Consider the following 14,124-nt stretch of genomic DNA (forward strand, 5'->3'; position numbering starts at 1 on the left):
GGTCAGTATGACTGGGCACAGGGAGGGAGGACAGAAATGACTTCGAAAAGGTGCCTCCTTGGGGCTCCCCGGGGACCAGGGACACTTGTAAATGGGCTCTTCACCTCTCATAGCGATACCTGGTGACCCTCCCTCGAGGTGAAGTCTGATCCATCACAGCGCGTTACTCCATTTCTTGTACTAAAATGGAAATTAACTTAAGCCCACACTAAGAAGCTTATTTCAATATGAGCTCTAATTACTGCCGGGGCTCTATAAAAAAGCTTTCTTTAAAACTTTTATCAAAGTTATTTCGTGTTATTATTGCTTTCTGTGATGTGTCTGGATTTTCCAAACAGCAAATAATTCTGTGCTTATCTTGGTTCCTTTGATAATATATTTTATGACAGATCTACTGAGACTCTAACTACATTATTAACATTAAAAAAGGAAGAATGGGGACAATCTTTTCTAAATAAGTCTGCGAAAACCCTTGCATGCCATTGCTGCTGCTTAAACACTAATCATGGAAAGACAAGAAATGTATTAATCATATAGCTTTCGACAGAGTAGCTGGATATGAATTATCATGTTGTTAGGAGTAAAGAATACAGGCATCCTCTGTCAGCTGGGCAAGGTTGGTTTGCTTGGGCGATGCTTTCTGAAACGTTAGTGCTGTTGGAAGATCCTCGGAGTGACAAAACCAGCTACATGTGCAACTGCAGCAAAACAAGAGGCCGGTTGTGTTGGGCTGAAACCGCCCAAAAGAAAAGAGCAGACTGTAGTGAGACTGTGGACTACAGGTTGGATCTGGGGAACAATTTCTTCCCCAAAGGGCTGTGGGGCATTGGAACAGGCTGCCCAGGGCAGTGCTGGAGTCACCATCCCTGGAGGGCTGGACAGACGGACATGAGGTTCTCAGGACATGGGGCAGTGCCAGGGCTGGGTTATGGGTGGGCTCAATGATCTTGGGGGTCTCTTCCAACCGAAATGCTTCTGTGATTCTGTGTCTCAGGGTGAGGGAAGGCAGTGGTGGCAGGAGTGGGCATCTGCTCTCAAGAAATCAAATTTTCCTTGTGCGTTCCCTGACCGTGTACAGACACAGTGGGTTGCAATCCCTGCCCTAAGCTGTGTCTGCTGTTTCCCCAGCTGGTCATGCAGCCAATACCCAGTTAGAAGACAGAAAGTGACTGGTGAAAAGGAGCAGGAATCAGAGAGGAGCTGGGGATTACGCTTTTCAGACTGGGATAGGCTTTTGGACCTTGTCAGCTATCCCAAATCCCTACGAACGGGGCTATAAAACTTGACAAGGCTGCTAGAGATATTTCAGATCCCATTAAAGATGTAAAACCACTGACAGAGCTGAACTGCTTACAGATGCTAACTCGGTTTCTGCAGGGGTAGGCTGACACCAGGGAGAAGGTTCAAGCGAGGAATTCTAGCGGGTAATAATCAGAAACACACCTGAATGGGGAGAAATGGCTGAGCTGAAGAACATGGTAAAACATCATCAAACCAATAGCTCCGCTGTTTCTGATAAATGGTCTAAATAGTGTCCCAGAAGCAGTAGTTGAATGGGATTTGCTTTAGGTAAGCTCTCAAGAGGAAATATTTGCAATGGGTGATTCTGTTCCTACAAATGATTACCCCAGAGCCGGCGGCTGACGGGTGTTTGCATAGGCTGCTTCTTTATTCACTTTGACAAGTCCTCTTAGTTCATCTCGTTAATTCTTATGCAGAAACACAGAGCAGCAAGCAGCCGCGCTTGTAGCGGGCGTATGTGGAGCAATCCCTGTAGTTACTTATTTCTTCATTATTCTGGAAGTTTTGATTCTTGAGGGTGAGGAAACAGCAAAGTGGATGAAAAGTGTTAGAGAGCATATTACTGTGGAGATGTGCATTGCAACTGCTGATGGAAATCATTTCCTCTCTTTCTTTTTTGTTGTTTTTGCCAGCTTGAGGATAACCAACCATTGTGCAAACCACGAACAATACAGGCCAGGAGCTGACTCCTCGGTTGTCCAAGCTTTAAACTTGTTGGCAGATGCTTGTGTTAAGCAAGTAAACTATTTGGTGCCTTTTATTTTCACATAGTCTCCATTGCGGGGATCTGACTACACACAGCCTCCTTCCATGGAGGTTTATTTCATTTTATGAACATTAGTTTAAAGGAATTTGTGGTGCTTCAGGTATGAAATATTGTTGAATGTGTAGCTGGGAGGTTGAGGCATAAAGATGATCTGACTTGAATTAATTTGCTGTGAAGTCTTGGTCAAAACATAGTAAATTCCCAGACCAACACTCCGGCTGTTTGAAAACTTTACATGGTTATTTATGAGACATCCAATGCCTATGGTATGTAATGATCACTAGTTAATATCCGCATTGCTCAAGGGTGGTTTTTTATTTGTGGAAGGGGGGCAGGGAGGGGAGGGAAGGACATAACGCTCTTGTTTGCATGCTGTGGCAACGCGTGTATTAAACACACCAGATTTATGGAGCAGCTTTGTATCAGTGAGGCATCCATCGACACCAATGTACAACCTGCTGGGGCTGATACATTTTCCATTCCCAGGTGAGCAGTCCAGGCACTGGGGCTTAGTCAGCCCAGGCTGACACGCATCTCTGTTAAGACCTGGGTTTATTCTCTAAGCTCTTCCAGAGCTTGACAAAATTTCCTGGTAAGATCTGCTTGCATGGCAGCTTTTGCTCCTGTACAAGTTAATTTATTACGTGTTTAAAAGTTTGCTTCCTGATAACTGTATCTTAGGGTCACACAGTTTTCAAATAGATAGCTCTGGATATGTCTATCCACAGAAAAACAAGTGTCTGGCTTTGAACCACTCTTACCCAGCCGTGATTTGTTTGTGCTTCCTCAGAGGCACGTAGCTCACTGAATTATTTGTTAGCCCGTGCTTGAGATGAGCACGGCTGCTGGAGACGAACGCTGCGCCTTCTGCTGCTCCCCGGCAACTCTTTTTGGTTTCAGTTCATGCAGTGCAGTGAGCCCAAAAGCTTTAACAGCATCGTGCTCAGGCCATGTTGTTGTGAGACCCTCGGAGCTGCTCTGTGCCCACTCCTTGGGTGGGGAGATAGTAACACACTTGTACACACACAAACATCTGCACGTTGCTGTGTACCGGTGCGACTTGCTGTCATGTCATCCTTGCTGAGGATGGAATTGTTCTCGTTTTGGATGTGTTGCGTGAGTATTTTGCCTCTATCGGGTCTCTTCCCTTTAAGCACAGGACAGACAAACTGCATGTGGCACAGACGGTGGCATCGCAAGTGCTGGGCACCACCAGAAGGACCTCGGAGGAGTCCAAACGCAGCGCCGCGTTTCTCTTTCTGTCTGCTCCGAGAAAGCATGTCTTCACGCTCTAATTAAACAGCAGCCTGACATGTTTGTGCCGTTTTGATTGCCTTTGAACTTTGGCAGCGTGATAAACAAACTTCGCTTCCCCGCCTGCCGAGAAGCCGCACGGCCTCGACGCCGTTTGTTCCCTGGGTTCCGCTGCGGCAGAGCTCAGCACCCCATTTTCATGGAGCAGAGTGGGACGTGGCGGTGATGCTGCTGCAATGTCCCTTCAATGGTCCCTTTTATCTCGCTGAGACTCCAAATGCTCGTGCTCAGTAAACACGGTTCTTCACACCTCGGCTGGGGCTGGTGGTGGTGCAGAGCACATTCCTTCGTCTTCTTTTGAGAGATGAAGGGTGGATAACCCTTCTGTTTAGGGGGATGGATAAACTGGAGCTCAAAGGACACTCATCTCCTCCTTGAGATGTCCACACGCATTCTCCGGAACGTCTGGCACAGGCCACTGTCAGCAGCTGATAAATTACAGATCATGCCCGGTGTCACGATTCCTGTGGAAAACACTGAAGCTTGGTTTTAAGCAATGTGACAGCGTCCCTTTTAATGCCCAGATCGTGAACGCCACAAAGCTTTCAGCCTTCTTGCTCCCGTTCTCCAAGCGTGAAAGGACATTTATGGCTGGCAGTTTTTTCCGTGGCTGTTGGCAGAGAGCCCAACGTCCCTCGAATAGCACTGAACACAAGGAGCTGAACCTGCACTGGGGGCAACTCCATTAATGCCGGAGGCATCGTACCTTCGATGTATTGGGAGCATTAGGTTAATGTCCCCAAACAAGCTTATATTACACTGTTTTACCCCAGCAAGCGTGCCTTTATTATCAGATTGGTGTTTTTCTGACTTCTTTGGAAGCATTCTTGCTTTTTTAGTAATCGCTGCTGTATAAGTCGTAGACTAACAGGCCTGTAAAGGCGGAGGAATCTGTAAGAACTGGAAAATATCTGGTAGCAGAAGTTACTGGTATCTGTTGTGAGCAGGTTTTTTGGTTTCTGTACTGTGCAGCCACTAACCACTTGCTGCTGTTTACCATTGCAAAACGTTTTGTGTTGAAATGTGATACTTCCAGTGCGCTCTGTTGTGCAAACGGAGGTGAACACCAGGCCGCAGCGATGGGAACAAAAATCCATTGTTTCACAAGTCAGCAAACATTCCTTGGGCTCCACAGATACCAGCGTCTTCATTTCCTCCTGTGCAAAGGAAATATTTGAGTTACGCAAAGTCACGCCTCTCTGTTTGCAAACAATAGCAATGCTCCACCTGCCCCGGACCCACTGCCCAGCAAGGGCCTTCGAGATGCTCTTAAAACATCCATAGCAAAAAGGATTTACAGGGGAAATTCCACCTCTGACTAAGAGAAAAACAATTTAAGAGGACTGGGCAGAGAAATTTGCAATTTGAACCATCAAGCTTTCAGAGGATTCATTTTTGGCATTTACAGTGGTGAGGCTGATTTTGAATAAACTTTGCTGTATAGTTTCTAATAGTTTCAGTTGTTAAACTGCTGTGCTATGCTCCCAAACACCGTGAGCATCATAGTACGTTCATGTGTGTAATCCATACCTGGTGTGGGCTAAGTACCACACTGGAATGGAATGGAATAGAGAGAAGAGGAAGAGGAAGAGGAAGAGGAAGAGGAAGAGGAAGAGGAAGAGGAGGAGAGGAGAGGAGAGGAGAGGAGAGGAGAGGAGAGGAGAGGAGAGGAGAGGAGAGGAGAGGAGAGGAGAGGAGAGGAGAGGAGAGGAGAGGAGAGGAGAGGAGAGGAGAGGAGAGGAGAGGAGAGGAGAGGAGAGGAGAGGAGAAGAGAAAATAGAATATGGAATGGAATATAGAATAGAATAGAATAGAATAGAATAGAATAGAATAGAATAGAATAGAATAGAATAGAATAGAATAGAATAGAATAGAATAGAATAGAATAGAATAGAATAGAATAGAATAGAATAGAATAGAATAGCACAGCTCCTGTCCCTGCAGATTTCCGCACCGCGCTCCTGGGAAGGGCAAACACGCCGGATTTGCGTTTTCCTTTGGAAAAAATGTCGCCATGGGAGCTGTACCCGGCGGTTCGAGCCCTGTCCTGCCCGGTGTGCTCAGCCCAGCTCTGAACCCCCGCGCTCCAGCCCGATGGTCCCCGTCCCGGGTCCCACGTCCCGGTCCCGAGGGCGGGTCCGGCAGCCGCGCTGTCCATCACGGCACAAGCCCCGCCCCGCGGGGTCGGTGGCGCGGCGGCCTGAGGGGGCGTGGCCAGCGCCGGCCACCGGGGCGTGGCGGGAGCGGGGGCGCGCGGCGGGGGGCGTGGCCAGGGGCGCGCGCGGCGGGGCGGGGCGCCGCCGCGGCGGGGCGGCAGTCGGGCGGCAGCCGCGGCCGGGGAGGGAGCGGCGGTGGCGGAGGGGCGGGCAGCGGCGCCCCGTGGTGCGGCATGTCCAAGACGCTGCGGAAGAAGCGGCACTGGCTGAGCAAGGTGCAGGAGTGCGTGGTGTCCTGGGGCGGCCCGGCGGGCCCGGACCCCGACCTCCTGCGCGGCGGCGCCGAGCGCGGCGAGTTCCCCTACCTGGCGGGCCGCCTGCTGCCGGGCGGCGAGGGCGCGCCGGGCCCCGCGCTGCTTTCGGGGAAAGCGCCGGCGCCGGGCGACGTGCTGCTGGAGGTGAACGGCACCCCCGTCAGCGGCCTCACGCATCGCGACACGCTGGCCGTCGTCCGGCACTTCAGGGAACCCGTGCGCCTCAAGACCGTGCGCCCAGGTGAGCCGGCCGCCGCAGGCCCCGCCGGACCCGCGGCCCGCCCCGCCGCCGAGCTCGGCCGCGGGTAGGCCCCGCCGCGCCGGCGCCCTGCGGGGCGGCGGGAGGGCCGTGGAGGGGTGCGGGAGCGCCCGCCCGCAGGCGGCGGGACCCGGGGAACGAGGGGGTGGGTGCCGGGTTGGGAAAGTTTCCTCGGGTCCCGGAGGGCGCCTCCGCCGAACGGGGCAGCCCCGCTACCGCTTGGGGCCCCCGGAGTCCCGTTGCGGCCCCGGGGCGGCGCTGGCGGGCAGTACTCGCTCCCCCGGCCCGTCGGGGCCACGGGCAACGGACTGGACTCCGGGGAGCCGCTGGTGCCGCGGCTGGAGCCCGGGGGCGCCGCTGTCCCGGCAGGACGAGGGTTCGGTTCCCGGCTGCTGCCCCCGGCGGCCACGACAGCCGCGCAGCCGGGGGCGGAGGGGGCCGGTGGTTTCGCGCCGTTGTTTCGGGTGTTCCGTGGGTGAGACTCACGCGTGGGGCTCGGCGGTCACCCCACGGCGCCGCGTGGAGATCCCGGGTGATCCCCTGTGGAGGGTCCCGGTCCCCGTCGGTGGGGCAGCGGCTGCCCCGGGAGTGCGGGGTCCGCAACGCGGTGTTTTACATGGATTTTACATGGTATTTGCGTGAAGAATTTCTCAGAGTGGGATGAGTGTGGTCAGGACCGGGGGGGTGGGATCATGGCTGGCGGGAACCCCATCGCTGCATCCCCTTGGCTTCTAATTTGCCAAAGAGAAACACCAAGAACCAACTCCGGGTGATTTTGTTCCATAGATTTGGATTAATTTTGAGTAAACTTCAATTAACTAATGATATCAGATCACTGTGGTACAGTCTTCTTTATCAACATGCCTGTCAAATGTCAGGTTAATGCTAAATAGTGGTACCTGCAGTCACAGGAGCTAATGATTCACGCCGTAATGAGCTTCAGATTTACCGCTTTCCTGGTCAGACAATCCAGGTGTGAGCTTGGTGTGTTATAAAGAAACTGGCTTTTCCCTGAATCCCAACTGATACCAGTATATCCGTGACTGAAGTCTGTGATATTTCCTATATGGCTTCTTTAACATATTTCTTTCATAAATGCAGGGTTACTGTTTGGCTTAAGGTGATACAGATTTTTAAATCAGGTTTTCCTGCTAATGAAAAGTCATTTTTATATAGAAACTGACCAGCTGGTCCTGATGCATCTCACCTGTTACCAAGTTACAACAAAAAATCCCAACCAAAACCAAAGCCCAAAACAAACCCACACCTCCCAGAAGCGCTTACAGAACCCGGGGAGGCTTTGAAAGATGTCTTCCTAAATGGGAGACCCTGATTGAATGAAGAAAATAGAAAAGAACAAACTGCTACCAGCTAAGTGTGAAATAAGATGATAAAAAAGAAGGGGAGGGACAAATTGTTTAAGATAGAGGACAATAATAAATTTATCTTAGAAAGAGAGAGCTTGTGGAAGATGAAACTTTAGTTAGAAGATCAAAGGGATTTCTTGTGTTTACCATGGAAGGAAATAGGGGTATTCCTGTATTGGGACTTTCCATAACAGAGAGATTAATCCAGCTGTTGAGCTAAAGCTGGCAGGAAAGATTTTAGAAAAAGATGATACGATGAGTAGTAGAAAACAGCCAGAGCCAGAGGATGTTCATGAGAAGTTCCAAATATGAAGTGGGAAAAGGATCCGGAAGATCGAAAGGACTGATTCCAGCAAGTTGGTTAAAGCTGCTGTTAAGAACTAAAATATTGGGTGCATGAATAAATGCCGTCTAGTTGCTTTTTAGAAGAAAGTCTGTTAGTTTTCAACGGTTCACCCGTTGGTTTGATCAATGCGAGTGTTTTGGTGTGGTGGATTTTCAGATAGACTTTCAGCCAAGGTGTCAATGCACTCTGAACAAGGCTCTTGCCGAGTGTTGTGTGGCCGTGTAGCAGCCGAAAGAGAAGAGCAGGATTCTCCTGGGGTTTGTAACAGCTCAAATACGGGAACGGTGTTCTCAACAGAAGGAAACCACTGCTGGAGTCTCGCAAAGACCTGTGCTCTTTAGCACAGTCATCCTGAGCTTGTAAACTGCACGCTGGCCTGAGCTGTATAAAGAGAACTAGCGGTTTTATGCTGATTTTTATATAACTTTTAGAACAAATCACATTGAAGCTTCAGATCCAGCGATTTTTCCCATACTGGAACGTGCTGCCAGCTTATCATCAGATGATTATTACATTAATTTTATGTGTTAGTATCCTTTAATACAGTATTTTAAAACGTACTGTAAGGGTGGCTTGTTGTTTAGGAGCTGGCTCTGTCCCCATGGCCTGGAGCAGCGTTTTGGGGACTGAACTGCTTTATTTCACATAGTTTTGTAGTCCTTCATTAGAGGCAGCGACAGCTTTAGTTGACAGCAGTAAAAATCTGTCTGTGATACTTCTAGCAAGCTCACAGAAAATGTAAAATGGGAAATTTCAAGATGCTGTTTAGTCTTGTTTGATAAGACACTCGAAAGATATGAATGTTAATTTGAACGCCATCTGTTAAGCGCACATCACAAGTGATGGACCATTTTGTTGATGAAGAGATTTGTTGTTCGCTGTGTTTCTCCATCCTGAATCACTGAGGAGGGGGAGGACAAGACCCGGCTGCGTCGTGGGTGTCACAGTTATCCCCCGGGCGAGGAGAATCTTCCTTTCTGGTATCGATAGGGACGGATGGAGCAGAGTCTGTAGAAGTGCGACCTCAAGCTCTCTGCTGGTACCCCTGAATTGATGCTGGGTTATCTGAATAAAAGTTAAGTTGTCCCTTCATTCCAGTTGACGTTTGAGATTAGAACCGTACCTTTATTTTTGTATAACTCATCGTCATCTCGATCCGATGGGCAAAACGGCAGTTTAGAGAAATAAGGCTTTTTGCGCGATGCGGTGTTTGTATGGATGCGCACGCGTGCTACCGTGGGCTGGCTCGTCGTAATGAGCGCATTTGTATTTTAGCCACACGTCGGTAAGTGCTGGTTTGGAGCTAATCGCCTGCTTACATGCATCCGAACGATGGCTGCGCTGTGGCTCGAGGACCTTCCCTGGCCGCTGGTACTTGGATTAGAACATTAACCTTGCAACCAGCTGGCACTGCTGCAGGTTCTGTGATTTCTGTTAAGGAAAAAACAAAGCGTTTTGCTTTAGTCGCATCCATTGTCTTTGAGTGCTAAGTTCATCCTCTGACGGTACCCACCCGTTGGCATATGGCATTCAGATCAAGCTGGAAGGATGTTTGTGTGTGCAGGCGAGCCTGCTTGCTAAAATACTCGTAAATATAACTTAGAATGCTTCTTCCTTCATAGCAGCATGGTAGCCAAAATACATCAAAACCAGGCTGCAGACTTAGAGTAAGAAAAATTACTTATTGTCTGCAAGTTCTTCTTTCTGCAGCCTGAGTTGCCAGATACTGTGTAGGAAGGAATGTGTTTTCCTTCCAAACGAAGGAGCTTTGATGAATACAGCTACTCTGTGGCAATTATTGTGGTTTCATGGCCACTATAAGTAGCATCTGGGAAGAAATGGGCAGAGCCTCCTAGCTCAGCCGCTTGAGAAACGCGTCCAGAGCGCATAGTTTTGCCCCTTGATTATTGAGAGAATGTACGTTGGCTCTATTGCATCAAAACTGATTAGAGTGAAAAAACACAGCAAGATTTAAAAGGATGAAAGGTCTCCTTCAGAGTCAATGGTTATTTTAATAGTCTCGGTGCGCCTGAAGCTGTTAAACCCTGGGTTTGTGTTTCATAGCTGACTCTACACTCATGGCTGGAGCTTTTCCTGCGATTGGGGTGTTTATTTGTTACTCCAGCCCGGTTTCCGTACCCAAGGGTGTCACCTTGTCCTCGGGTGGCTTTTCTCCCAGCTGGGACTCGTGGAGGGCTTCCCAGCTCATGTCCGTTTGAGAACACATAGAATACATCCCGGTCCAAAGCTGATGCACGTTTGCCGCTCCGCGTGTGCTCAGCCGTAGTCTGCAGCCCCTCGACACGGCATCTCTAAATACTTCAGATCTATTGCTTTATTTGAATTACGGTGCGTTAATACAGAGAATGAGATGACTGACAGTGGATGTAGCGCTCTGAAGTTCTCGGTACCAGGTGAATTCTTCTTGAGCCGATATCTTTCACTAAATCACATCATGCTCTTTTGAGACTTGAGGATCTTGAAGCTACTTGTCTTGCCAAATGCTCTCCTGATCAGAATGTAGTCCAAGCTTACAAGAAGACACCTTATTGCTGGATGCATTTTCTCACGTGATTGTAAAGTTCACAGCAATCAATCCCTAATATCTCTGTTACCGAAAGGAATGAATGGAAATGTTTAGAACTCGGCTTGTGCGCGGGGGTCCCTTTTCTGAAGCAGGATGAATGAAAACGGTGACGACAAATACAGTGACTCAGATCACGATTCAGCGCTCGAGACACAATACTCCACCTGAGTATATAAGATTCATTTCCATTTTCTCTTGTGCTCTAGGTACGAAGCCTCTGTGCGGGGGTCAACATTTGTGTGTTTGGCAATTAAGGCCGAGAGGAGGGCGCCCCACACTCCGAGGCTGGTTTTGCAGAGTCAGATGCAATTCTAAATGTGCCGTGGTAAAGCAGAGATCGGAGTACACGCTGGGATAACTTTTCCTCTTGCAGGAAAGGCATTCCCCTAATTCCGTGTGTGTCTGGCGGTGGGCCAGCTCGCTGGTGGAACTGGTGTTTGCTGGGTGAGGAGCTGGTGCTTCTTCATATGCTTTAATGCAGGCTGCTGGCATGGAAAGTGCCCTCCCTGCACCATGGGGTGTGGGGAACCGCTCCGTTTTTACACCAAAGAGGGAAACTTTGATTCATTTTAGCCCACTAGAAAAGCCCAAAACGCATCGGGTTGCTCTAATGAATGCGGAGGGTATCCCGGTTTCACGGAGCTGGGCAGAAGACAGATGTGCCGTCCTGAAAGAGAAAATTGAACCCGAAATGCTTTCTGCTGGAGGCTGTTATTTCTCTAAAGCACAGGCAGTGGCAGTGGCGTGTCCTGCAGCGGTTTGAGAGCCACCCTGCGCAAAAAGCTGTTCGCTCGCACCCCAGATGTGTGGATGCAGAGGAATATCAAGCTCTTGCAAGCGATGGGTGTTAGTGCGTGCGTGTAACTTATCATCTTCTTTCTCATATTAATCTTACATAAACATTATTCTTGGCATAAAGCGTATCGCGTTCCCTTTCACGTACTTCTTTGTTTAAACTTGACTGTGATGAGTGCTGTGTTAATGATTTCACCATCAATGCGCTCTAATTATTCTATTCTTCCTTGGCGTGTTCGTTTCAAATGATAACGAGGCCTCGTGTGGGCTTTGCTGCTGTGCTGTTTAACACCGTGGTTTTAATTTGTACTGTTTTGTTCCTCCAGGAAAGCCATTCTCTTCCCTGTGCTGGTCCTTGATGTCTCAGGAGGGACCCATAGGATAGCGCAGAGTAAGGGCAGTGGCACCTGGAGCCGGTGGCACGGTTGGTGTCCCCCGTGCCCCCACTTCAGGTCAAGGACACATTCACTAGGGCTGAGCAAGATGTGCTTGTATAACTTGCTATGCACTATGCTCATTTATTGTTGGAACATCTACTTCAAGATACTTTTCAGCTGATAATTCCTTAAAAAAAAAAATCTTTGAATCCACAATCCTTGTTATATTTTAATTGACAGCTGGAAAAATTACTCTCGTTTTGATTGTTGCTCTGTTTTAAGGTCTTTTGAGTCTCTTCTTGTTCTTTTTAATTCATGATGCTTCCTTTTGAGAAATATCTTGTCGCATTCATGGGCTGTTTGTTAAATCACATCTTGTTCCCTGAACGGGAACAATTTTCTTCTTCAAAGCAATGGTATTCCTGAGAGTACTGGGTTTGGATTAAGAAAAATATGAGCTCTTTGTATTGGAGAGTAAATTCTTTCTTTAGCTCTGCCGAACAGGAGGTGGGGGGAAAACGCAGTAGGAAGATTACAGACCGTATCGATCGGTTACACCGTCACCAAAACCAGAATCCTGAGGAATTCATCTTCTCGGTTGCTAATTGATATTTGAAGCAGTGTTAAATGAATCGTTTTCAGGCCCTCTGCGGGTCGCAGTGGGAACGGGAGCCGCTCCCCAGCAGTGCTTGAATACAATGGGCTGCCTTCCAAGTTCAGCAGGTTTTGGAAAAGCAGGAGCGTGCATTTTTGATGCAAAAGGGGTATTGTAGGCAGGGGGGTTGCCTGTGTGCTATCAAGGAGACTGCAAAGAAGACCGGAGAATTGCTGCTGTGGGTGCAGCAGGTCGAGGGACGCTGGGTTTATGTTAATTTTTCCATACTGGCTGTTAAAAACCCCATGTACAGGCTCAGTGCTGCTGTTTGAGATGCAAATACAGGTGATTGCATGCAGTTCATTTGGCGTAGCTTTCGCTATGGAATACAACCATAGTAATCTTTTGCTCAGGCGTGTGTCACCGTGCTTTTTTTTGTCACGTGCAATGCAGCGTGTTTAACGTTCTTCCGTGGAACCGTAATTTCATTTGCGAAGCACGCCGAGGTGGTTGGACGCAGCTCTGGGCTTGACAGTGAGCTTTAAAGCCTGCTTTCATAGCTACCTTAAAAACGCTCGCTTAAAGCTGCTTTTCAGTATGTACGTTTCTCAAGCCTGTAATTTTTCATGAATTGTTGGTTGCTGTCAATTGAATAGAACTTCTTCAAATTGAAAATCACTAGTGTGTTTTCTCCCCATCCCGTGTCACGCTTCACTTGCTGAACAGTGGTGTGGTTCGTATAGCTTGAGCCATTGTCAGTTATTTTCCCGAGATACAAGTAAAAAGTTGATTTCTTTAAGCTCTAGATCACTGTATCTCTTCAGTGACCTGTATAAAAAACGTAAAGCTTGAATTCCAGCTCTACCAGAACACAGTACACTTGAATATTGATTGTTATTGTGTTCTACTTCAGTGCTGTTTCATTACTGACTTTTGGTAATAAATACAATCAGGCTAACAGCTGGTGTCTTATGAATATGGATTGTGGATCCTATACAGAAGTATTCTGGTTTTTGGTGTCTAGAAATCCATCGTTTCCATCTGCATGATAATGAAGTGTTATTTCAAATAGGCGGCGAAGGCAATCAACAAGGTTAATGTGATGGTGTGAGTTATCTGTTACTGAAGTTCTCTCGAATCCACTGCATTGGGAATGAAGAACATGCATTCTTACAAACCCAGCCTAGTAAGACCCTAACCCGAAATCACCGGCCTGGAAAAACTCTTGTGCGATGTGACGGAGAAAGGTGGATTTATAACACACCACAAAGGAAATAAGTACAAAGAATGGGAATACACAATAAAAACTGTACCAAAGAGCAGGATTAGGAGTTTGCTCCTTCTGTCACAGCACAAGTACGGGGCCGTAACCCGCAGCAGATAATCCCTGGTAGCAGGAACGTGTCTTCAGGCATGTAACGTGCCTGGCGCTGGCCTTGGCTCCAACCGGGCTGCCTACAGACTCTGCCTTGTAATGCTTAATATTCTACGGATTGTGCATGTTAATTAATAACTGTCTGTGGAGATGCGCAGATGTTTAGATTCTTTCTAATTTGCTCCCTGTACACTTCTAACCAAAGACATGGGAACACTTCCCTCATGTGCTGGATGTTATTTAGAACTTTATCGGCCAGGCAGGAGCTGCAGGAGCCTGTGGAGGTGAAGCTGGTTTGCCCAGCTGAGATTGGAGCACATCTGCTTTTGACTCATAGATATCATGGGGGAGCTATAGAAGTTCCCGTCAAAGTCACCCAGAATGCCCCGCAGCCTGAGTGTTCATAGACCGCCCCGGGCTTCTCGGGTGAAGTGGGGCCATGGCAGGCCTCCCGTCCTTCGTCAGACTATAAATATATAAATATATATATATTTGTACATCTGTTTGGGGCTGAAGAGCGTGTCAGACAGGGGAGGAGAAACTCGGCCTTTCCAAGAGCTCCCTCCCCAGT

The 14,124-nt window shown here is 48.5% G+C and overlaps 1 protein-coding gene across 2 annotated transcripts in view; it reads left to right on the top strand.

Annotated features, from left to right (window-relative positions):
• The first annotated feature begins 5,686 nt into the window (after nt 1-5,686).
• The window catches only part of MAGI3 (membrane associated guanylate kinase, WW and PDZ domain containing 3), a 56,158-nt gene continuing 47,720 nt past the window's right edge, over nt 5,687-14,124 (top strand). For both annotated transcript variants that reach the window (XM_065038753.1, XM_065038750.1), the window contains exon 1: nt 5,687-6,093. In XM_065038753.1, the coding sequence (XP_064894825.1) occupies nt 5,772-6,093 (322 nt within the window). In that variant the 5' untranslated portion in view covers nt 5,687-5,771. The remainder of the gene's footprint in view (nt 6,094-14,124) is intronic.

This window comes from Columba livia, chromosome 22 (genome assembly GCF_036013475.1).
Source record: "Columba livia isolate bColLiv1 breed racing homer chromosome 22, bColLiv1.pat.W.v2, whole genome shotgun sequence".
Classification (NCBI taxonomy): Eukaryota; Metazoa; Chordata; class Aves; order Columbiformes; family Columbidae; genus Columba; species Columba livia.